This window comes from Oryzias melastigma, linkage group LG16 (genome assembly GCF_002922805.2).
Source record: "Oryzias melastigma strain HK-1 linkage group LG16, ASM292280v2, whole genome shotgun sequence".
In the NCBI taxonomy this organism is placed as follows: Eukaryota; Metazoa; Chordata; class Actinopteri; order Beloniformes; family Adrianichthyidae; genus Oryzias; species Oryzias melastigma.
Window position 1 is genome coordinate 8,621,708 of NC_050527.1, and position 26,588 is coordinate 8,648,295.

Below are 26,588 nucleotides of genomic sequence, written 5' to 3' on the forward strand. Positions count from 1 at the left end.
TTGTTGTTTATTTTTTTTAATCAAAACTTGCTGCACGTCTCCATCATCAGAAGCAAAACAAATTAGATAAATCGTAGTTTCTGAAGAACACATTTTTGGGCACTTGATTTTTTAGGATATAGAACTTTAAATGTTTTTTTTGAGGATTCTTTCCCAAAGTTGAAGTGCTGATCGCTTTAAAAGGTATTTTTGTTTACAACTGCTGCAGCAATACCCTGAGTTGTGATCTGTGTTTAAATTATTTACTCTCTCTGGAGAACTCTAGAGAGGAAAACATGAAAGAGGGATAGAAGGGAACGTTTGAGGTGAAAAATCTCAATCTTCTTGCCTTCCATGCATTATTTTTAAGCCTTTAGATCACTGAATTCATTTATTAACAGTCAATTTCTCCATTTTATGATGTCTTAGTGATAAATATAAACTGTCATTTTAAATAACACCGTTTGTCTTTATGTACTTGCCTGCTAAGAGTGTTTTAAAGGGTTTTCGTTTGGTTAGAATTAGTTTTTATTCTGTTTTTCTTTTTCTTTTTTTCTCTTTCACTTTGCCCTCCAATCACACAAATGACCAAATGATCTTTCTGAACTTCTTTCCTCTTGTTTTTCCCCCTAAACTGATGAGCAGCAAATCTTTCAGGACAAAGATCAAGCTGACTCCCGAGACAGCTAGATCTCTGTTGATTCCTCCATCTGCCTTTGCAAAAGAAAGTCAAAATTGTTTGACTGAATATTTTTTGGACATCAGACTGTGTGAGGAATTCAATATACGGGTACCGTAATATTAAAGTGATTAAGGTAGTTGGAGGTGGAGGATGGAAAAGATGATGATTTTATTAAGAAAAAAATGCAACAAATTTAACTAAAATCAGAATAATTTCAAGTTTCCCAGAAAATTTCTTAAGGATAAGTATACATTTTTTCCCTTCTGCTTCTTTTAAGGGTCACAAATCATTTGTTCTGTCCTTAAAAGACAAATAAATGTCCATAAAGGTTATTTTTCACAAACAAATAGCTTCAAGCTTCTCCATCTCAATCACAGGAACCAAATTCAAAGTAAAGAAATACATAAATAAAGTCCTTTACTTCGTGCTACACAATAAACTCAACTCCCATTAGCTCCAGTATTAACTGCTCAACTGTACAGCAAAAACTAAACTAACATCCTTCATTTATCTCTGACTCACAGTCATTAGATGCAACATTTAAATGGAATTGCTGTGCATGTGGAAGCGCCTCAGTTATCTGCCTTTAGATGGGAAGGAGGGTTACATTTCAATTTATTTTGTTTCTGCCATTTAGTTTGTGATTCTGAGTGACTGTTTTATGACTTTGGATGAGTCAATAAAGAAAAAAAAAAAAAAATTCCAACTCTAACGGTTAAGTTCTGTTGTATTTGGTTGCATTAGACCTTGAGACCAACCCTCTTGGGTTCTATTACTGACACATAAAGGCGTGCGCGGCACTTACGTTATGGTTGTCCGGTCCTCCCGGCTCTATCATGTAGGTGTGATTGCCGTCAGAAAACATCCCACTGAAACATTGAGATGGAGACAGAGGTTAGCAGGAGGTCCTCCTGTTATTCATTATGGTGTGGTATAAATTATAGTGTAATCAGAAAAAACAATATTGACAGAAATGGATCAAAATGGGTTTGATTGGACAGAATCCTCCAACTGGTGGAGATTTGGTGACTAAGTCAACAATTTTTGTGTAGTCAGCAAAATTAGAGATGTGGTTAGTGTTGTTCTAAACTGACGGTGTGGTCATGAGTCAGCAGTAACGTTCCCAGCCTTGAGGTGATTCAAAATCCATCTGCGTATGCCACAATCTACAGAATAAACAACATTTCAAGGAGTTGTTGAATAAAATTGTGCTAAAAAATGGGCAAAACAAACAGTTGGATGAAGAGGACATCCTTAAATTTTCCTTTTTTTAAACAAACATTTGAACCTGATCTGATTTATATCTATAAATCCTCAATAAAAAGAGAAATGAAGTATTTTTACTTGTGTTATAACATGTTTGAGCTAAACCTAAAAGATAAACTGTTAGAAAAAAAAAATCCTCCAGCTTCAGACTTAATTTGAGCCTAGAGTGTTTTTAAGCTCCTGACTGAAGGTCCTCTTCGGCCTGACTGTGCTTGTGCACGCTGAAAGGACATCATCCATTAATTAACTTTATCTGAAGCTTTTAGGAGATTGCTCAGGTCAAACGGTGAAGCCAGGTGGGTAAACACTGCAGACGCACGATTCTCTGCCCCTCAAAACCTCTCCTTCAGCTTTTTCCTTCAGAACAGTCACTTCCTCTGCAGCAGTTTTCACACAAAGATGTCAAAACGTGTTGTTGTACAACGCCAAAGACATGGATGTTACATACCTCCCTCACTAAAACACAGGGTGATGATTTTATTATTAAAAATAGTGAGAAACTGAGCCGAGAAGTAGAAAAACAAGAAAAGAAATCTTGATGATGTGAGTGGTCTTCATCATTTTAAATTATTATTGCTGCCCACCTACATCTGGTTACCATGGTGATGGGGAGGCAGCTAGCTGATGAACTTAAAAGCTTGTGTAAACTGGACCCCAAAAACGTGATGGACATTTCTCTGTAAAATATCTGGCTTGTGCAAACGTTGATCCTAAACTTAAACTAAAAAAATGTTTTTTTTTTTATTTATTGAAGGAGGGAGGATCTTTCAGCCAGAGTGACACAAATCAAGAAAAAGATCACACTATGGCCATCTTGACCTGATTAAATCAATTCAGCTGTCACCCCTCTCAAAGCAGCAGCAACCATTTAACTGGATAACTGCCAGTATCAAGGTTGAAGAGACGAGTCCACCACTGCGGCCCATAAATGACGCCTGAGGAAGGGTCACATGGAAACCGAGCATGCTCCTATAGTCACAAACAAGGAATGGATCTAAAAAAAAAAGGAGATGAAGCATGATGAAGAGGAGGAGGACATGGTGTGAGAAAACTGACCATGGCCGCCAAGCATTTACTGGCTGCATCTTCAACAGAATACAGAAGAAACTGTGGTTGAGCAAATCTAAGATAAGTGTTACTCAGCTCCTTTAGCTGGAAGGTGATTTAAGAAGAATCACTTTACTCTTTTTAGGAAATGACTCAATTAAAAACCTGACATTATGGATTAAATTCCATTTACCTCATACAAGTAGTAAAAAAAGTCTTTTTTGAACTGCTAAAGGAGAAACAGGGAGATCTGAAAGGTGTCATACACTAGGGGTGTGTATTGGCGATACGATACACATCGCAATACATGTGTCACGATACATGTTCTAATATACCCCAAGATACTTGGTAAAATATTTCACTTTTTTCCCCTAATTTTGACTTATAAAAAACTTTATCTGAATATTGATAATTTTTTCACAAAAATAAAATGGAAGAAATACATTTTAAGTGCATTAACTGTATCTCATACAAGTTGCGTTTTGTTGCTCTGATCCATCAGGTCGCTGAATCAGAATCTTAATTTGTGTGCTTTGTGAAGAAGAAATGTTGAACACAATGCTTCATGTATGACACAACACAATCACAAGGGGGAAGAAAATCCACACAGTTTGTACTTACTGCAATCCATGACAGGTTGAGAGAGCCACGAAGGATTGAGGAACGCCTCTGACCTTCCCCTGGTAGTAGCAGTGCTCTCCCCCCTGTGTGCACAACACAAACAAACCGGTTACGCTCACACGTGTCCTCCTCCTGAAATGCTTTAATATCATAAAACTTTCCATTTGCCACATTCATATTCCATTAAAGAAATGAGACCAGAGCAATCAATCACACAGACTCCATTTGCTAATACAAGAGCAAGCATGATGTGGTGTGATTGTGTGACTCAGCCGTTTGTGTGTCTGCGTGATCCTTTGCACTTCGAGTCTAACCCTTTTACGTCCCAACAATATTTCCTCAAGTTTTTTCCCTCCCTCCATCTCAGTTATCACATTCTCCCAATCAATCCCTCCATCTCCATCTATGCATGTGTGTGTGCAGCGCGCTTTGTTTCCACTCTCAGCAGAAACAAACACACATTTATGAGCTGCAGATGTGGATGAAGTCTAAGTGCTGCGCTGGTCTCCTCTTCCTGCTCCATTTCTTTGCTGTCTGACAGCCATTAGGCAGGAAGCAGGTCTCGCCGAGGATGCACGGCTTTTATCTGAGGATCCATTTCTGCTCTGCAGGCTGATACGCTGGACACAAGCGCGCACTCAATGTCCACTTTTACCTCCACCCAACTCAGTGACCCTAAAGCATGACGTCTGTGAGGAGGGCCCAGTTTTAACGATGAGCTGCAGCGTCGGCCACACCCTTAACTTTGATGTCCTAATGCAGCAGCCTGCAGGGCTTCAACTCCGTTCGACTTCCTGGAGTCTGCAAGCTGCACGCTATTGAAACCCTACACGCAAACCTGTGCTGAAGTGGATAGAAATCAGAATGTTTAACATTTTACTGCAAGTTTATAAAGCTCTTCATGATCTTGCCCCAGCTTACTTAAAGACCCACTTCAATGAAAATTGTATTTTTAACATATTCTTGTGGAACTGCTCTTATGATGGATATATAAAGGAAATTAAGATTAAAATGTCATTTCTGAGTATTTTTTATTCAAATCATCGTAAATCAGGAGCGGACAAAAAAAAAAACTGTAGTTATGAAAAATCTACAACCATCCACTTGCAGACAAATAGATCCTTGTAAGTCTTCGTCTGAGCTGGAATCTGGTTCAAAACTGTTCGGCTGAAAAGCTCTGACATTGCTGATCATTTTTGTTGCGCCGGTAATGTTATGTTGGGGTTGTGTAAGTCAATAAGTCAGAGGTAAATTTCTAACGAACTACTGACGTTTAACAGGAACTATGTCTTAGAAAACGACGGGTTTTTGGAAAAAAAACGGCATAATTGTAGCTAAAAGACCACCAGAAATGTTTTTACAACAGTTTAAAGATGATTGAAAGAACTTTTTACCTTTCAAGTAACGCTTCTTTTTGCTCTACGGTTCTTTCTGGGTATCTACATGGTACATATGGTATCTACATAGTATTTACAAGATACTTGCATTGTAACTTCAAGGTACCTACTGGGTATTTACATAATACTTACGTAAGTATTTGCATGGCATATAAATTTACCCCATATACCCAAGGTACCTAAAAGATACTTTCTGTATACCTCTCTTTTTACATTTGGTAAATACCATGAAACACTTTTAGTACTTTAAGTACTCAAAATTTACTTTTTGTGTACCCCCCTTCTGCTTAAACATGGAAAGTACCACAAAACACACACAAACTCCACAATAATTTAAGTAGTCAAGAAGTACTTTTTGTGTACCTACTTGGTAACCCCCACAAATCACACGTAAACTTGTACTTGTTGTATTCCTATTCTCTTCTTTCACATGGTAATTATCATGAAATACAAATAATGCAAGTATTTAAAATGTCACTTTATGTGTATCCACTCGGTTCTTACACATTGTACCATAAAACACACAAATGAATCCACAAATTTTACTACTCTAAAGGTACTTTCTGTGAACCTACACTTTTCTTACACATAGTAATTCAATGAAACATGTAATAAAGAACCACAAAAGTAGCACATAAATACCAACAAACCACATAAATACCTCATAGAAACTCAGTTGTGTAAGAAGCACGTAGGAAAAAGACAAGTACCAACGTAAGTACCATGTAAATACACAGATATCTCGTAGGAACAATCAAGTACCTCGTAGGCACCTTAAAAAATACCCAGTAAGTACCATACTGTAAAAGGAAGCGTTACCCTTCAGGTTGAAAGGTCACGTCAGAAACACTAGGATGACCGTGCTTATTCTGTTTCCATCCCCCAGTTATAGAAAAATATTCTTCCAGAATTGTTCATGACATCAGACCGAAGCAGCTCTAAACATCAACTACAGACTTAAAATCGCTTTTAATACTGAGTAGATGGTTGAATCAAATTTTCTTTCACTTGTTTTATCGTATTCTTATCTGTCACTTTTGTATTTCATTTTCTGTACTAATTTTATGCATGTTTTTATTTATTATGGTAATTCGATCAATTTGAGCATTTTTAAACGTCCTTTCCACCCAGATAGCATCACACTGTAAATACAAATAAAGTTTAAGATGAATATTGTAGTTCGCTGCACTTAAAGAATAACCTGACCTTCTGAGTTTAGTGATTTTTTAAAATGTCTCAGATAAACACAATAATTACACATGTTTGTGTGTTTGTAAAGGTTGTAGAGGACACCTGTGACTTAAAATAATCAAATAAGAACAACCAGCTCACTTACAGCAGACAGTGTTACTCCTGTGTCTGAAACAGAACTTTGTAATACTTTGTAAGAAAAGTGCTATAGAAATAAAGATTAGTTTGATTTGGTATATTCAAGCTTTTGTTGATTTCAGTCTGCATGTGCATAAACTACTATTTAAGAAAGCACACATGACAAAGTCATTCTGTTAAGCCAGCTGGAAGTCAACAAAAAGTCAAGGTTTGTAAAACTCAAAATACTGAATTAGTTTTAGATTAAATCACAGCTTTTTTATAATAGAAAATGATTAGCATGAAATTATTGTAAAGCAAAAAATGAAAAAACACATTCTCAGTGTTCGAAACATATGCAGTATACTGATGGAATGTACTGAACTAATGTGGTTAAACAGCTCCAAAGTAAGCAGTGAAAAATACATGAGTACATTTTGTGTCAACAACTCATGGACAATAACAGCTTTAAATCTTTTGAGTTAATGTATTTATACTAAAGTTGGTTTATTTATTTCGTTGCAACATTTCTTTAATATTTTACAACATTCGCAAACTGGATCCCACTTATAATCTCCCAAATTTTCTGAGTAAAAACTGTAAATACATAAAAAGGATGTGCAGGAAGGAGAGGGAAAAAAAAGACAAAAATGTGAATTACAGCATAAAGCTGCAGATGAAGCCACAGAGGCTGGCTGCTGAAATAGGCTGTGTGTGTGGAAAAGGAGGAGAGAGGGAGGGCTATTTATAAGTGACGCTGTGCTTTTCTGTCCCAGCATCTCTCATCCTCCTGCAGCATTGAACCTTCTGCTCCACTTCTTCAGGAAGCCTCACCTTAAACTGCAGGGACAACCACCATGTGTGCATTGCTAAAATAGCCAGATTTACAATATCTTTAGCCTTCCTTAAGACTAATTCATCATCAGATTGAGACAAGACAATAAAAGACAGAAAAAAAAGAGGAAATTAGGTGGGGTGCTTTGTGAACAAGTAGGACACTCTGACCTCTGGATGTTATTAGTTAGATAATTTATACTTGCAAAAAGTTCATTTCTGCATGTTCATTATCTTATAATGCACATAAACTGATCTAAGAATGCATGAATGCACTAAAGCTTCTTAAAAAGTAAACGTGGTTGCAGGAAAATGTGCAAAAGTAAAAAAAATGTGGCTTAAAATAAAAGAACAACTGGAAAATGTTTCTATTATTGCATATTTAAAACAGAACACACAAAAAGCACAAAATGTAAAGCTTTGAATTCTCCTGCTTTGAATCACACATAGAGATAAGCTGAAAATATAAGATAAAAAACATATTTCATCCAAGCAGCGTACATAAACACACTGCAACAAATCTTTCTCAGGTAAGTGGGTTATGGCATAGTGTGTTCTAACAGGATTTATGTCTAATAAGATTAAGATTTGAAAAACACATTTACCTTTGACTTACTGCACTCAGCTCTGTGACAGGAGCTGCAGAAATCACCTTTATCTAATCCGCCTGAGTATAAACACTAACAGGAGACTTTCCTATGACAAGAACCAAACTTTAATACTACATGATACATTAATAAAAAATAAATATCGTTTAATTACATTTTTTACATGTAATTTTTATTGTATTTTTAACCAATTTAGTTCTGAAGTCACTAAAGCTATATGTTTAAATGAAACATTCTTTTATTTAAATTCTGTTAAATTTTGTTTTTCTGATCTTTTTAAAATTAGGTCTGATTAGTTATTTTAAGCTACTTCCATTTGTTTAACCTCTAATGATTATCTTAACTGAATTTATATCTAATTTCTGAAGTCGTTGTTCACCTTTCGACATCTCTTATTAGGGGTCACCACAGAGGATCACTTATTTGCAGATTTGGTTTGACAGAGATTTTCACACCGAATACCCTTCCTGACACGACCCTGTGTTTTATCCGGGCTGAGGACCGGCGCATTGAGACTCAGACTTGGGGCCCCTTGTGGATACATAGTAAGGTAGCAACATGAAGGATCTTGCCAAAGGACTAACACTGAATAAAGTATATATTTAAATTTAGAATATATCAAATTTATCTTTGTAGCCAAAGGAAAAAAATGTATTTTTAATAACATATATATGTATATGTTAAAAGTGTAGTTTGACTAGAACATTTGAAATCCTAAAATAAATAAGATACAAATTCTCAATCTGATTCATGATTTGTTATAAACGAATATATTATTATCTTAAGATAATATCTTAAAATAAACTTCACTAAGGGGAAATTAGAAGTTGGAATCACTATTTTTTTATTTTTCAGAGTCACTCTGTGACAGCAGATCTGAGGAAACCTCTGACTGAGGACATTTTGTTTTGAAGTTATTGTGTTATAGAATAGTTAAACACCTTTCAGGTCACATGGGCGACCAAACCAGGGATTTAGATAACATCATGGGTGCCCAAAGTGGGGCCTGCAGGCCAAAGGTCATCTGTTGACCCGCCAAGTCGTGGCTATGGAAGCTGCAGATCGCATAGTTAGGACCTCTTAACCCTTATGGTGTTCCAAAACTCTATCAGTGAGTAAGCTGCAGGTCAGCATCGAGTCACTGATAAAGTAAAAAGATCATCTCCAGATCTCACATTAAAGTCCTAGTTTTCATTGGAAGAAAGTTTGTTTGTTTAAGCTTGATCTCATTTTTCAGTTAAACATGGTCAGTGATGCCTTGCTGTTATTTTTAAAGGTTTCAAAGAAAAATGTTTGTTCTTACTAATGTGTGTTACCTTGATAAATACAGAATCAAAATAATTTATTGTAGCTTATTGGGCCCCTGGACCGGGATCATATCCACTCTTGATCCACAGATACTCAAGATGATCATCCTACAAATAATTCAATCTTTGCTCAATCATCTTTACTCATCTTCAATCAGCTTTTCAAGTTCAAGTCCAGAACCCAAAACAGAACCATCTTTCTTTATCAGTTTATCCTCGAGTCCCTTCATTTAACGGTCACTGCAGATGTGATTATACTCAACAGCAGACGCAGCAGATAACCACATCTTGATGAAAACATTGAAGGTCTTAAGGTTCCTCGAGAAGTTCAGACGAAATAATTGAAGACTTTTCGTCAATGTACACTCTAAAATTCCAGGAAAAAAATTATTTAAATTCAGTTTTTCTTGCTTCATCCTGTTCTGGTTGACATGGAACAGGATCCACCCTGCAGCAGATCAATCCATCACAGGACCATTCAGAAACCAGTAACTCTCCTCCTCTTCAAGGATCATTAAATAATCAGTATTTGAACATAGATGTTTATTTTAAGGTTGAAGAAGTGAGCCAGTGGATAAATCCTGCACACACATTCACTTGCCAAGATTATTTGTAATATCTTTAAACAAATATCTACAGCAACTTGATAGAGATTTTAGTCCAAACATTAATTTCATATTCTTTGTACATCAATTATTTTTAACCCAAACAGTAGAGAAATTGAAGTGTCAGATCCTGAATCATTTCTGGATCTTCTTCAGCCGTCAAATTAACTCACAGACTGTTTTATAATTGCCCTGATTACCAGTGACCACACTCCACGACGACCACATGTTGTTTTCATTGAGATCAGCCTGTGCAAAGTATCCGGTATCACACTAATCTTCTACTTAACAGAGAAAATCCTGACGTTATTATCTGCCCCGACTTCTGTGATGTAACACGACTCCTAAGTGGATCTCCTGTAACTGAACTGTCTGAATTTCAGAGGATTATCACAGTGATCTCATTAATCTGGTACAACAATAGATGAAGGTTCAAGCTTGATGAAATCCACGGTTTATCCAGTTACCCACACCGGTGTGGCGACCCTCTGTGTGAAGAAGAACTGATTGATTAACCAATAAAAGGATCTGAGAGAAGAAGACACTCCAGGAAATTGAAGGTGTAGGAAGACCAGCTGAGCCCTAATCTTTACAAACTCCATTTTTTTTAGAAAACATGCAGCAGAGTAAACATGACAAACAGCCACGACATCCTGAATAAGATGTATCAAAGGGATGTGTATTAAAATGTCTTTTTTTTTCTTTTTAAAGAAAGTGATTTACAGCCCCACTATAATTTTATGGAGGGTTAGAAGAAACTATATTTAGATTTTATTGGTAGCAAGATGTTTTCTTCCATTACTTCAATATTTCAAAGTTTGTAGTTCCACATTTTTATCCTTGGTAACCGAAAAGCAAAAGTTTCAAGTTTTTCATTTTCATGTCCTGCTAAAAAGATATTTAAGCCAGAGCAGTCAATATAATCTCGTCTTTATCCAATTGACTGGATGGATAAGGCAAATCAATGAATTAAAAATGATAATTTCTCCTGTAAATTAAGCAGTTTTAGTAGAAAAGAAAAGTAGTCTTACGCTGGACACCACAGTCCTCCCCTCGTCTGACACGTGCTTCTCCACGTACCCCGACGACAGCAGCTCACTGGCAACAAAGAAAGGAAAAAAAAGGGAATTAAAGTCTGAAACTCACAGTAATTTTACATTTTATAACACAATTTAATAATTTCTTGGCAAAGCAAAGTTCCTATAGATTGGAGATCAGACTGGTTTCTGCCTGTATTGGGACAAGTTTATTTTCAGCACACAAACAAATAAACCCAATTATAGAAATGCAGCACCTAAGCAAATGTTACGAGTGTAATTCTGAAATAAATGAGGACAAGTAAAGGTCAATAAGTGGTCAGGAAAGCAGAACAGGACAGTTCAGGGAGAAAAAAAAAACTAAATTGAGAGTAAAGGAGCGAAGGAGTGGCATAAAGAAGTGGAAATCAGTCTGTATTTGCTTTCTCAGCAGAGCTGGACCTGAGAATCCCAATGGAGATGCACACTGTGAGCCCAAATCGAGACAGTGATGTATGAGCTTTAGCCCACACCGCAACCCCCCCGAACCCGACAACACACATACAAACAGAGGAGAAAGCACATATGAATAGGTGCATGTCCCAGCCTATTTAAAAAAAACACAATAGCTTTTTATCGTACATACATGTAACCTGAACATCATAATCTTCAATGTTCTTCAACCCTAAACAACTCTAAAGAAACTTTTTAGTATTTATAGTTCATTTGTTCTAAATAGGTGCACCACATACTTAATATCTTGCTCCTTGAGTCCTTTTTTAAATTTTATAAAAAGCTATCTTTTCTTTTAAAATATATGCCTGAAAAATAATATTACCAAAATATGCTCCTTAGAAATAAGTCAAAACTTCTTAAAATTGTTTTTTTTAAACTGAAAGTATTTGCATTTAAAAAACTTTCTTGATAATATTGTTTTTGCAAGACATTTTTTAAAATCCTTTTACTTTCCTAAAAATTCAGCTTTTGCAGTGTATGTTTGTGAAGGAAAACAATACTTCACTAAAATGTTATTGATAATTTTCAGTTTAGTATAAAACCAGCTCACAGTCAGTATAGTGCTCCATAGACAATTAGGACAAGTGAAGCCACCTGGACTGAATAAACATGAAACTCTTAGCTAAAAAAAAACAAAAAAACAAGGGCGGGCTTCCCTTAAGTAAGACAATTGATCTCAAGCTTTTTATCACATTGGACAGACATAGAGAACATAAATGTTACATACTGATAATTATGAGTATTATAGGCGGATAAAATCAGGTAAGAGGTTTATTATTTTAATTTCCCAATTGAATTAGCAACCACCTCTATGTAAAATGCTGATTAATTAATATAACAATATTTTCCACTACCTTCTGCTTTATTATGGAGTTTGTTTCTTACAGCGGAGTGTAAGGGCCAGTTTACAAACCAAAAAAAAGTTTTTTATTACAATTTTAAACCTCGTAAATTTACGAGAAAAAATGTAACTGTTAAATTGCAAGAATAAAGTGGTATATAAGCTATATTTATGACTTTTTAACGTAAATTTATATGTTTTAAAGTTGTATATTTATTGACTTAAATCTCATAAGCTTAAGAGAAAAAAGTAATATATTTACAAAAAAAAGTTGCAAATTTATGAGAAAGAAAAAAACCTACATTTTTGTGCACATTACTTTTTTATGGGGGGGGGGTGCTCTAATATTCCATTATAATTTTTTTAACAATTGGAAAATTGTTTATTTCTTTTAAAATTATCCATCTTGTTTTAAAGTGTGAACATTAAAAACTAATTAATTATTTGAATCAATCAATAAATAAAATGCTAGGAGAAATCCTGAGAATTGAGTTGTTGGGGCAGAGTAAGCCTACCCCTACTTCCCATCATCCGTTTGTTCTTACTCCTTACTGCTGGCTTACAGCCCTTCAGCTTAAAATTACAGATGTAACAAAAATGGCGAGCAATATTGGAGCTATCAGCCAAACAGTTTTCAGCCAGATGCCTGCTAGGATGAGGAAAATAAAGACGTATATGGATCAGAATGGAGCGTAGGTCTGCAGTCGTGTCACAGCTACAAGCTTTTATAATGGATTTTTTTTTTCATTTGCTCCTAATTCATGATTTGAATAAAGAAATACTCAGAAATACAACTGAAATTTTCTTTTTAAATATATTTTTCATCATGAGAAAATGTCACAAGAACATGTAAAAAAAATGTAATTTTCATCAGAGTGGCTCTTTAAACACAGATACTCTTGAGACATACATAACTGTTTATCAGCATGAAGAATCATCAAGACATTTAAACGCTCTTATGATGAAGAAATTTCAGCATTCATGAGTGACTGGCATGCTTCGTCAGTCTTTGTTCTTCTGGGTCTCAGATCCCCCGTCTGTGATCTTTATCTTGACTCGTGCTGAGTTCAGAACGCAGGAGCAAAGGAGCAGCGTACTGGATCAGCAAGGCTCACACGGGGGCTCTGATAACGGATTTTTAGCTTTGATTATCGTGGGATTTAAATAATTTATCTGACAAAGAAGCAAACACAGTCTGTGCCCCATCCCCCACCCACATGTACATCAATGTACCCCCCGCCTCTTGCTTGTTAGCATGAGCGAGCGCACGGATGCAAAAGTTCAAACTGCATCATTGCAGCTTTCACATGCATCTATGAAAAATAAACAGTTCAGGGCTTTTATGTTGTATTTCTGTGGAGACAAATTCTGGGAATTCTCAACAAAGGTGACTAAGGGAAATGTGTAACTTGTTTATACTGTGAAAACTAAATCATAAGAAAGTAAAAAAAAAAAATTCTGGCTTGCTAGAAAAATATTATCAATAAAATTATTTAATAGCAAAATAATATTAGTTTAGGAAAACATGTATTTGTAACTAATGTCATTTTTTGAACAATAATCATTCTTGGTAAGACCAAAAAAATAAAAGAATATTTTTTCTTATCTAAATTATTTTTAAAAAAAGTTTTTAAGAACTTTTAGTTTATTTCCAGGAGGCCTGTTGTTGCAGTGTAACTACTCATAGCCAAAAAAAGAACTTATTTACCACAGAATGATTTCATTCAGAGACAGTCTATCAGTGAGGCCCAGATGTGCGACTGCAGCTAACAGCTTTGACTCATTTTCTGTCTCATTTGATGTCTAACACTTTTCCTGTTTCAGTCTCTTTCTTTTTAAACCATCTACTAACCGTCTACTGAACTGGAAAAGAGCTCGTTTGCCTCCACTGCAGCAGAAACATCTGTTCAGAGTCAGCATCCAGCTGTCAGTTATCCCACGCCAGGTTTTCTGAGGGAGATCCCTAGATTTTGTTCTCTCACCATGCAAAGGGTCGAACTGGAGCATTACTTTACATTTTACATAAATATGAGCCTCTGTGCCCTTCTATGTCAACCAACCCACATACGCCTACACAAACACAATAAATAAGTGTATAACAGTGAGAATAAAAAAAGAAAATTCTGTTAAAGACCCACTCCGATGAGAATTGTGGTTCTGACATGTTCTTGTTGTATTTTTCTGATAATGTAGAGCATGCATAAAGAAAATTACGCTTAAAATTGCATTTCTAAGTATTTCCTTATTTAAATTGTTGATACCGGGAGATAGCGGGAGAGTGTGTCAACACTTAGTGGGTGACGGGAAGGGAGGATGGGGTTGTTCGATAAAAATTTAATGAACTACTGCTGCTCTGTAAAAATATTGTCCAAGAAAACGACAGGTTTTATTATTTTGGCTAAAAGCGGAATCATCATAACTAAAAGACCATTGGGAACACAAAAAATGATTTGGGTGAGTCTTTAAAAGAAAGGTTCAATTCTACAAAGTTGAAAACTCACTTGGACAGAAGGAGCCTTGAATCGGCCCAGGTGTCATTCTTCTTTTCAAACATTCTTTGGGGAATTAAGTTTACTGTGGCAACACAAATTGATCCCCTGATGTGAAACTGGCACAAAGACACACATATTACATTTCCATGAGGTCTAAAATTCCTCTCACGATCCGTGTCGCCAAGCCCAGCTTTGGCACTAGGATAAAAAACAAAACAAAAAAGGCAACTCTGGCACCACGGATGTTTACGTGTGTGAGTGGATTGGCAATGGTGTTGGACTTCACGCTGCTTTCCCACAGTCTTCAGAGACTTCTCTTGACAACCAAAACCCCAAAACGAGCAAACACAAAAGTATGGATAACGAGAAATGTCATTAGAATGATTTATGAGATGAAAACACACTAACTAGCAGCTTTCGCTATCATTAAATAGTCCTCTGTTACCCTAATTTATGGATTTCTCTTAACCTGGTAATAAGAGAGCACTAGCACACAAAGGACTGGTCATGTGCTGCGTCACACTTCCATGATGGGGGGATGCTGAGGGTGGGAGTGCCTAAATACACCAAATGAAGGGGATGCAGCGATGTAAAACTGGATAAGAGACATAAAAATGTGAGTAGGAGCACAATGTGAGATGGGGGTGGTGTTAGGGGTAGCTGCAGCTGCTTTCACCTGCCAACCAACCCCCACTGTTTCCTCACCGCCATTCCTTTTAGACCTCAATCGAAGCCTCCAGGCAAGTTAATTCACTTCACCTTCACCTATCAGACATGGATTTCCACAGCCAGGCTATTACTTTGGAACCAAACAGAATTACTGATGCATTTCTGGCTTAAAAATATTGAACTAAAATTGTAGTGACAAAACCTCACAGTTTTGACTGAACTGTCAGGACATTTCATCTCCTTTCACATATTTTTAGATGGAAAATTTAGGTTCCCATCTATCCTGAGGCAATTTCTTTGAGCAAATATTTCATTAAACAGCTAATCTTGTAAATGTAAATGATGTCAAAGATTATTTTTAATCTGTGAGACAATAGAGAGTGTCACTGAAGAGGCAATAGTCTTAACGTTTTCCATCTTTAACGAGATCTGGCTCCAGGTTTTTTCTCTTTGTGCTCACTAATCCTCTACTGTGAGTGAGACAGCTGACAGAGGAGGAAGACTGAGAGAGGGACGAATTAGGAAATATGAAGGAAGGAGAGCAGAAAGATGAAGGAAAGACATGAGGGACTGCTTTAACATCATTAGAATAAACCCAACCTCATTTTCCGATAGGATAATTACCCATTTTTTCAGGGAGAATATGAACAATTAATAAATACAAACTGAGACAACACTCACAATAATTTAACACTATTACTTGTTCATACTGCACCAAACAAGCAGGAACACGCTCAGTGAGGCTACTTTGGAGTCAGATTCAGTTGTCGCTAGTTCATAAAACGATCAGAGAAATTCCAGATATAAATTAATCTGGTGAGCTTCATGAAAAGAATGTCTTTCATAAATAATAAAGTTAAACATTTATTCATCCATTTTCAAAGCCGCCTAATCTCTTTTGGGATCATGGACGGTTCAATAAAGTACCAAAAAATGTATGTGACCAGAGTAAAACCGTGTTAATTTTTTGTGTGCCACTTGACTGTCTGATGATCTGACCTGGCTCCATTTACTTTTATTGAGAACACGCTTCAACCAGGAAGTCAAAGTCTCATCTGTGCATTTTCAAAATTTCAAAAACAAACACTCCACAAAGATAAAGGAGGCAGGAACATATACTTAATTCCTCTCAAATTTTACATAGGAATTTCTAGAAATAAATAAATAAATAAGTCAAATATCTCTTCAAGAGTCTGTCTCTAGGGTAACTGACATCAACATTCCTATTATCTTTTAGAATACTACTACACTCTTTTCTTTAGACACAAAACTCTGTAAATATGTACTCTCAGCCTTACACGCCAGAACAGCCTTCAGCTGTGGAGTCTTCTGTGTCACAGTGAGACTCTCAGCAAACACAACCTATAATATAATGTGATACGGACTCACAGGTGCAAACACATACACACATAGGCCACTTTATTAGGTACACCTTCCTAGTACCGTGTAAACCTCCTTTTGTCCCTTTAGAACTGCTGTAATCCTTGATGGTATAGATTCAGCAGCTCTTACTAGCTGAGACAATCTCCCGTTCCACCACATCACAAAGGTGCTCTGTTGGGTTGAGATCTGGTGACTGTGGAGGCCATTTGAGTCCAGTGGACTCATGTTCAAGAAACCAGTCTGAGATGATTTCAGCTTTATGACAAGGCGCCTTACCCTGCTGTAAGTAGGCATCAGAAGATGGTACACCGTGGTCATAAAGAGATAGACATGGTCAGTAACAATAGTCAAGTAAGCTGTGCCGTTGTAACCAAGTTCAGTTGGTAATAAGGAGACCAAAGTGTGCCAAGAAAATATCTTCCACACCTTTACCTCCCCACCACCTGAACCATTGATACAGGTCAGGATGGGTCCATGTTTTCTATCGGAATGTCACAACAGAAATGGAGACTCCTCAGACCAGGCAACGTTTTTCCAATCATCTATTGTCTAATTTTGGTGAGTCTGTATGAATTGTAGCCTTGTTCTTAACCGACAGGAGTGGCCCCCGGTGTTTCTCAAGGTTGGACATGTACATTCTTAGATGCTCTTCTGCCAACCTCAGTTGTAACCATTGGTTATTTGTTACTGTTGCCTTTCCATCAGCTAGAACTAGTCTAGACATTCCCCTTTGACCTCTGGTATCAACAAGACATTTCTGCTTACAGATCTGATGCCAACTGAATATTTTCTCCTTTTTGGAACATTTTCTGTAAACTCTAGGGATGGTTGTGGGTGAAAATCTCAGTAGATCAGCAGTTTATGTAATACTTAGACCAGCATGTCAGGCACCAACAACCATTTCACGTTCAAAGTCACTTAAATCACCTGTCTTCACCATTGTGATGCTCTCTTTGAGCTGCAGTAGATCATCTTAACCATATCCACATGCTTAAATGCATTGAATTGCTGCCATGTGATTTGAAGATTAGAAATTTGTGTTAACTAGCAGTTGGACAGCTGGGCCATAATAAGGAGGCCAATAAGTTTAGTTTCCCATTGCAGTTTAGCCACATTTTGTGCATATTATCTGCCCAGCCCAAGAGGGAAGTCTAAAGGAAGAGATGCTGGGACTCTTGAAGGGTATTCCCATCAAATACATTCATATCATGCGCACACTCTGATTCTCTCCACATCTCTTGTGCTCACTCAACCCACCCACAAAGATTCAAGGGTGCATGAAGGACTTGCGCTTCCTTTTCCATCCTCTCAATCCTGTAACTACGCCTCACTCTCTCTGTTCTTTTCTTTCTTTCACCCACTCCATTCTCTGCCTTTCTCATTAGGCGCCCAGTAAATCAGATCACACCTTTCTGCAATAAAGGGCAGTCCATGGGAGATGTAGGTGCAGCGGGAGGAGTGGCGATAGCAGCAGTGGATGATAAATGATCCTGAAATGGGACATGAGAGAGCCTCAAATCACTTGCATGGGAAAAAAGTATGACATGTACACATGTACAGATACAGACAAATACATGTGTGCAGGTCGAGGGAATACACTGTATGCACTGTGCTAAAAACTATCACGGGGGATGAGAGATTAGTTGGACAAATGATTTATAGGTGCTTTTTTTGCCATGTTTTTGCTGATTAATGGGCAGGCGAGTTAGTGGGCAGCACTATGTTGTTCCTGTGGAGAACAAAAATGTGAGTTTTATGTGTTTACATTATTGGGGATTACCATAAAATGGTATTGATGTTAGGAATCTTTTTGTCATATGAAGTGTTTCTTACGATGGACCCTAGGAAGAGTAGCTGTCTGCTAAGCACAGCTAATGGGTAGCCAATAAACAATTAGAAATCTATTTTGCTTAATCAGCATAGAACTCTAAGCTTTTATTTTTCTGTTTTTCAAGACACATTTATTGCTAATTTAAATCCAATTGAAGCTTTTTTGTAGAAATGAAATGCACGGCATGTAGTTTAGCAAACAAACACAAAATAATTAAAAAATAAAACAATTGAACGCTCCTCCATGTTCTTTTTATCTCTCAAATGATTGCAAATTTCATATTAGTAAAAAGCAGAAAACAAACAATAAAAAATGTGGATACTGGAGTACTTAAATTGAAGGTAATATTGCTTTCATATGATGCAACAATGCAATTACACATAAAATGATTACAACTTGTATTCAGACACAGATCTTCTCCAGAGGATTGTGTAAACGTGTGTACTGCTTTCTGTCTTATCCTCATTGGGATATTACAGTTTTTCTATTTATTGCTGCTGCAACAAGAAGCAAAAGCAGTTTGCATATAAATGAGCTAACATCAATTCAACCACATTAGGAAACACAAATATCATTTAATCGTTTTTCTTTTTTTCTGATTGCTGCAACTGCATAAACTAATAATGAAATCACTTAAATACATTGCTGAGGCTGATTTGAATCACAATTGGAGGTGCATGTAAATACAGATATCAGGCTCCACCCTGATTTTGGTGCAAATCTACCATTTTTTGTCATGAAAATTTGTCAAAAGTCAAGAAAAAAATGTAGCAGAGTGAAAGGATAATGACTCTCATCTGCTGATGTAAGTAATTAACTCCTTTAAGGGATAAAAGATAACCTTTATGAATCCCAGCATTTAACAAACCATCATATTCACTTAGGAAAAATCAAACGCAATGATTTAAGGCAAAATCCTGCCACTTCCTGCACCTTTTAAGAAGATCTAAAGCTGAATTTAGAACATCTAAATGTGACTGCAGCTATTTAAAACAGAAGCACAAATATCTTATTTTTTCTTCCTTTGTTTGTCATGTTCATTTTCATCCTTCCTCGAGTATTGATCTTCCGTAGCCGCGTGCTTCCAATCCATTCTTGTCGTTCCTAATAAGGACAGCACTTTACAAGCCTTCTCTGCACCTGAGACCCACTGAGACGACACGTGCAATGACTCGGCAGCAGCAGCTTTTCAGGGTTTATTGATGCCTTCACACAAACACACACACATTCATCAAATCACTGAGCCATGGGATGTTTGGTTAGCTTTTGCCTCAAACAGGCGAGTGGTTACACCAGTGTGAATACCAATCCAAGCCCCTCCCAAAGCGAAGCTCTTCTCTTCTCACAACACACAAATGAATAATACATTTCAGAATTCTTGTAATTGACTCGTTCCATTAGCATACAGAATCTGTCTGCGTGCAGGAGAACACGAAACGACGGAGGCACCATTGTGTCTGTCAGGGTCATCTCTGCACAGGAGGACAGGGAGAACCCTCACCTTCTGATGCTTATTTCATAACACCACGCAAGTTATGAAACGCAACTCCCAGCTGGGTCTGCCCACCTGTTCTCCTCCCTGTCTGAACTCGCGCATTACATGCACACAGCCCACATGACTAAGAATACTAAATCACACAGACATAATCGTTGCCTCTCCGGCTTTTCTAGATTCCTACATGCATAGATAATCACATCTATGCATGTAGGAATCTAGATATTTAGCTTTAGACTAAAGTAAATTTCATTTCAAGATATGAGCAAAGATAAATGGGCAGAAAAGGGCTAAATGTTTTTGTGTTCTTTTACTTTAACAATGAATTCTGTTTTTTTGCTTAAGGCATTTTTTTCTCACTATATTGCAGTCTTCTTTCTTGTTAGTTCAGTTTGTAGTAGATCGGGTCGTGTTTGTGTTAGATCAATAATAAGCTCTTCCAGTGATCCACTTCCAATTAAATCAATACAAAGTTGTGGACACTGCTTTACCGATTGAAGCTTTTTTTTATTTTGATCCTTATTATTTTGATCAGTCCAGCTCATCCTTTATACTGTCTTACATTCCACAGACAACACACATTTAAAACATAAAATGTGTTAAAAAAAAATAATATCAGGAGGAAACCACTTTTTTCAATTTGCTGACCCGTTGACCCTCTGCAGCACCTCCGTGTCAGCAGCAAAACATCCAGAGTACCACACTGTCGCACAGCATGCTGGGATAGACTTCACACGGGTGCAATAAAAGGAAACAACAGTCCTCTGAGATGTAAGTGCTGAGGAATTTAAAAGTGAGGACTCTCCACACTTGCATTGCTGATACGTAGAGGAGCAGTTTCAATCCTCTTTTTCAGGAAGTTGATCATCATCTCATTGGTTTGAGACCCAGCTGAGTCGCTGCCTCACCATTCACACCAGTCCTGTGAGATCTCAGCAGCAGATCTCACAGTGCATGCATGCAGGTATTGTTCCTATTTCTACTCTATTTAATTGCTGAGTTGTTTTTGACAAGTAACTTTTCAACTGTTTTATTGTTCTATTTAAAGGTTAGGAAGTTACAAATTATTTATTTTTCTACCAGTTGTTTTTTATAGTTAATTTTGATGTATTTTTTTTAATCATAGTTACTTGTTTCTTTAGGTTTGTTGACTGTTTTGCATTAACATTTTCACTTTTTTTTAATTTAAGGAAGTTAGTATTTTAATAAACTGTTTTCAATTTAATTGAAAATGTTGTCCTAATTCTGTTTTATTGTTTATCAAGTAATTAAAAAAGCGAAAGTTACAAAAAAATTCAGTCCGATTGAAAACAATTGAGATTTTGCGGTTCATGTCACATCCACCGCATTTACAAAAATTATTGATATATTAATATCTGTGAAATTGACCGACAACGGATCGTATCGGATCGATACCAAAACAATAAGCATCTCTTAGTCCTTCCCTGTTGTATTGAGCAAAACACATCTATACTTTTGTAGTTTTTTTGTTTTTCTTTTTGGTAAAGTTATTAAAATTTTGATTTATCCATCCATTTGTCATATTTACTCAATCGTTTTTGGGGTCATGAGGATGCTGGAGCCTATCCCAGCAGCTGCTTTTATGTGAGGACAGGGTGCACGCTGGATGATTTCTCAGTCCATTACAGGGACACAAAGAGAGAAACAACCACAAACTCTTACTATAATTTACAGTCACCAACTGACCTATGAAGCGTGTTTTTGGACTGTGGAAGGACGTCAGAGTGCCTGAAGAAAACCCAAGCATGCACAGGGAGAACATGCGTACTCCACAGAGAAAGGTCCCAGCTGGAGATTGAACTAGGGTCTATTTTTGCTGTGAGGGTGCTAACCACTACACCACCATGCAGCCATGAATTTAATGCTGATCCATGTATTTAACTTAGCAGGCTTTGCAATAAATATCAGTTTTTTATATAAATTGTTTTAATTGGTTCTTATCACCTTCTAGAGTCAATTTAACTTGAGATTTTACCAGAAAAGTTTCATCTTTTAAAAATCCTTCAGTCAGTGTCTTAGTTCACCAGCTGCCAGCCTTCACACATGCAATTTTTAAAGTCTTAGTCTTTAGAATTTGACCATCATTCATACAAAACTGATGATTTTTCCTTACAATCACACCACGAACACCACTTTGCTTGAGGACATTTTGTCATCAAATCTAAGTGGGGAACAAACACTCCACCTCCTATAAATCTTGTGTTTTATTTTGGCACGTTAACACTGTAAAAGTAAATTGATTTTTTTTTTCTCTTTCACATGGAGGACAAATCAACAAAGCCATAAAGCACACACGTGAGCTCACTCCTTCTTAATGACACAGCACCATCTATTATTCATCTGAGGCAGGTGGGAGGGGCGGGGTTAAGGCGTAGTAGGGGCAGGGCTAAATGGAGAGTGGGTGTGGGGCTCTAAAGGAGGTTGGTGTGCATATGTGTATTTTAGATGAAGATGATGGAAAAAAAAGAGAGGCCACCCCCAATCAGGAGCTCAGACTTTGGTTTTCCCATGAATGGAAAAATGCAGGCGGATGGCGAGATGACAAAGACGGTGAAGGGGCGTGAGGAGCGCAGGCCTCACCAACCCCCCTCCTCACACCATCTCTACATGTTCACACTTCAGATGGGTGGTTTGTGTTATCACACTAATTTCATGATGGAGGCCAAAGACTAATGTTGTATTTCATTAGTTTAATTATATGATTTTCCGTAGATAAACATGTTGGCACAAGTGCAAATTTGGGAGGTTGTACTGCAAAAACAGGAGAGAAAATTGGTTTAGATAATCATGTGTGTGCTCATTAAACATGAGACTCTTTGTAATTACAAAAAATAGATATTTGCTTTAAAGTCCCACTACTATAAAAATTGTGTTTTAACATTTTTTGCACCATTTCCTCATGATAGAGGACATATATACAATAAAATAAAAATGTGTTTCTGAATATTTCATTATTCAAATCGGGATGGATTAGGAGCAGATAAGAACCCACACTTTTAAAAAGCTCCGGTTTATGAGGCAGCAACTGCAATGGGCGGGTCAAAGTTAAAATTTGCTAAAATTCTAAGGCATCCACTTGCAGATGAATAGATCCCTTAACGTCTTCATTCTCCTTATCTGAGCTGCCATCTGGCTTAAAACTGTACGACTGCAAAGCTCCGATATTGCTTGCCATTTTTTTTTCTACGCTAAAGCTAGCTTGGGGTTGTAAGGCGCTATAACCTAGCGGGAGAAACCGTAAATAAAGGAATGCTGGGAAATCAACATGGGTTACTTCCACACCGACAACTCAGAGGTAAACTTCTGGTTAACTCGGGGGGGTGGGCAAACATTTTGACTCTTGGGCCACAAAGAGTTCTAAACACTGGACAGAATGGCCTGATCAGGAGCAAATCCGCGCCATGTTTTAGTAATTCCACCTCTTAAGAGACATAAATAACATGGAATGTGGACAAAAACATGTTTTAATTTTGATTTTAAAAAAAATGTACATTTTTAAAAACAGAATGATTTTAAGTTTTTAATTTCAACACTGTGGTTTTTGTTGTCATCTTAGGGCCAAATGCACAGATAAGTTGATGTCTATCAGGAAAAAAAAATGCAAACTTACAGAAATGCTGCGTTCATGTGGTGTTGGAATGATCGGAAAAATGACTCAGAAAATACACGAGTGTTGAAAAAACAACAAATCTTCCAACAACGCATGAAAGCAGTGTAACTTTCTGCACCTAGACAAAAGGTCAGTTTATTTGTAATGCACCTATATGGGGATACACCAGAAAATGAAACATTAAAAAGGGTTATCAGTGTAATTAATTCCAGTTTGGGTGGCCAGATTAATTAACATGATGGACCACATGTGGCCCCTGAGCCATAGTTTGCCCTCCCTTGAATGAACTCCTGCTGCTCTGCAGGAAATATGTCTTTAAAAAAAATGACAGTTTTTTATTTTGACTAAAAACTGCATAAACACAATTAAAAAACTTCTGGGGACAATTCTACAAGAGATATAAATATAGTACATCCTGTCTGCGTTTGATTTGTGTCGTGAAAAATGAAGCTTGTAAGAGTGCAGAAGACTAAAAAAATACATTAATTAAAGCAATAAACAGACAGAAACATTAATTTAAAGAAATAACAACCAATCGCCAATATAACTGGGGAAACTAGAAAGAGCCAGGAGAGATGATTTGATGTAGAGAAGAGAAAAACACAGGAATACTAGATCCTGAACAGCAAAGGATGATGGGTAACTTCACCTAGTTGTTATCATGAAACTAAACCTAAATTTCTGAGCATTTAAAATTTAACAAAGGATAGCAGCACTATAGAAAAGATTCCACACTACTTGATGTCTGCATCCTGTCTCTCAGTCATCAATTGTTTTTGTATTTTTTCACTTTTTTTCTCCAATAGATTTTAAATCAACAGAGTAATACGGTAAGTTCGCAAAAAAGTTTTTATTTACGACTTTGACTCTCGTAAAGTTACGATACTAAAGTCATAACTGTAAAAATACGATAAAAATTTGTATTTATATGTGTATTTAAAAGTCATAGACTAAATTTATGTTTTTTTGCTTGTAAAGTTGTGTGATTGAAAGTCTTAAATTTATTATCTTAAATCGTATAAATTTAAGGAAAAAGGAAAAAGTCATAAATTTTACAATAAAACAAATAGTAAATTTACTAGAAAAAACATGTACATTTATGACTTTAAATCTTATAGTATTACTTTTTTTTTATTTGGTGGCCCTAATAGTACTCTGTCGTATTACCTGTCAGGGTTAGATGGTTTTTTTTTTCTTATTACCTTTGAAGTAAGCAGTTTCTGTTTTTTCCAGTGTATTTATCAAAAACTGCTAATTTTTCTGCTAAAATGTTTTGGCTTCAGCAATCAAACCCCGTTTCTGACAGTTATAAATTTTAGTCAATAGATTGAAATAAAAATCTACCTTTAAGACTAGAGTTTTTGGTTTTGTTAAAGGAGAAGGACGGAACAGTGAGACAAGCACAAGCTCTTAAAACCTTGAAAATGTTCCAATATGTCTGGAAAAAAACCTCAAGCAGCTAAAGGAATCATCTTTGTGAAACCACAGATACGTATAACTGCACAAACAGCAGAAATCTGCTGACAAATGTTGAGATACTAAATCTGAACACAAATTTTTGCACAGACAAATGATTTAATCTGTTAAGTGTAAAATTGTTATCTATAACAACCAATATGTTTCCCAATGGAGCATATCATGAGTTTATATCAAACCGCCTACGCTCCCATTATTCACACAGTGTAAGTGTAAACACTAACCCCAGGCAAATGGAAATTTTAATGTGTTGCATTTAGGACACAAAAAGAGTCAAAACAGACCTTTTCTTTTCTGCATGAAACAGACAACCCTCTGCAGTGCTGTCACTCACTGATCAGACAGAGAAAACCAGGTTGTTCTTTTTTTCTTGAAGCAAAAAGCAGTGTGGCTCCATTCAAGTAAAAAACACAGCCCACTGCTACGCCCACACAATCCCATCAAGCACGCTCATTCTGTCTGGAATGAACGCCATCTGTAAACAGGATTGGTGTGGCTCTGAAGCAGAGATTGATTGACTCGAGGACGAAGAGGACAGAGGGAAGATGAGGGCATCAGGAGGCAGGATCTCAGGTGAACAGACTGGAACCCCAGGGTGAAATGAAGATGTTACACAGTCAGTGAAGAAACAGTCACAAACTTTGATTTATTTCTTTAGATAAAACATGTTGGTACGAGTGTAAATTTGAGAGGATGTACGATAAAAGAAGAGGGAAGACTGGTTTGGATAATTACGTGTGATTGTCTGGAGTCAAAGAAGAGACGGTCACAAACTGTAACCTGATTTTCTTTCAATAAAACATGTTAGCACAAGTGCTAATTTAAGAAGTTGTAAAACAAGGAATGCATATACTATGCATTCATAAATATTTTTAATAAATATCAGTATGCAAAATTCAATCTTCAAAAATACAAAACTACTACATGATAAAGGAAAAAACCTACCATGCAGCTCAGATTGACTTTTCTTGTTTAGGGTCATGCTCTTATTTGATTAATTTAATTTCCTACCCTGTTAAAAAAAACCCAACTATGATAACCCAGAGAGTCATGGACACATAAACCAAGTTTACTTGTAAACAATCCATATGCAACAACGTGTGCATGACTGGATCCAACGCGGTTTCACAGAAACATCTCCTCCAGACCTGGGAATTCTTGTGATGTACCAATTTTCTCAGCAGGGGAGTTATTTCCGCTGTGATCAACATGCAGGGGGCATCACTGTAACTCCATGCCAACTTCTCAGGCTTTTTTTTCCCCTTTTCTATGAATCAAGAGGGCAGGAGAAATCATCAGTCTTCCTTAAAACTGGGGGTTTAAGGAGGACTGTGGCTTAAAGGGTGGAGACAAGAGGAAGGTGATGAGTAAGAGGATCAGAGGAGCTGAGGAGGAAGAGGAGCTTAACTTTCCATCAGTGCAGCTGTGATCGATACCAGCGTCTGATGGTGCAGCGCTCCATCCTTTACCGTAAATCCCTTCCTATTATGATGGAACTCATACATCACACACGCCCAGGCACATAATAAATGACCTAAAGTGCACGCGTTAAACATACACTGTAAGCTCTGGCACTTATCTACA

General features: G+C 36.8%; 1 protein-coding gene across 4 annotated transcripts in view; it reads right to left on the reverse strand.

The window, feature by feature from the left end:
* The window catches only part of adam22 (ADAM metallopeptidase domain 22), a 57,329-nt gene that overhangs the window by 24,551 nt on the left and 6,190 nt on the right, over nucleotides 1-26,588 (reverse strand). For all 4 annotated transcript variants that reach the window (XM_024267153.2, XM_024267155.2, XM_024267154.2 and 1 more), the window contains exons 4-6: nucleotides 10,686-10,752; nucleotides 3,596-3,678; nucleotides 1,467-1,530 (exon numbers count right to left, since the gene is read on the reverse strand). In XM_024267153.2, the coding sequence (XP_024122921.1) occupies nucleotides 1,467-1,530; nucleotides 3,596-3,678; nucleotides 10,686-10,752 (214 nt within the window). The remainder of the gene's footprint in view (nucleotides 1-1,466; nucleotides 1,531-3,595; nucleotides 3,679-10,685; nucleotides 10,753-26,588) is intronic.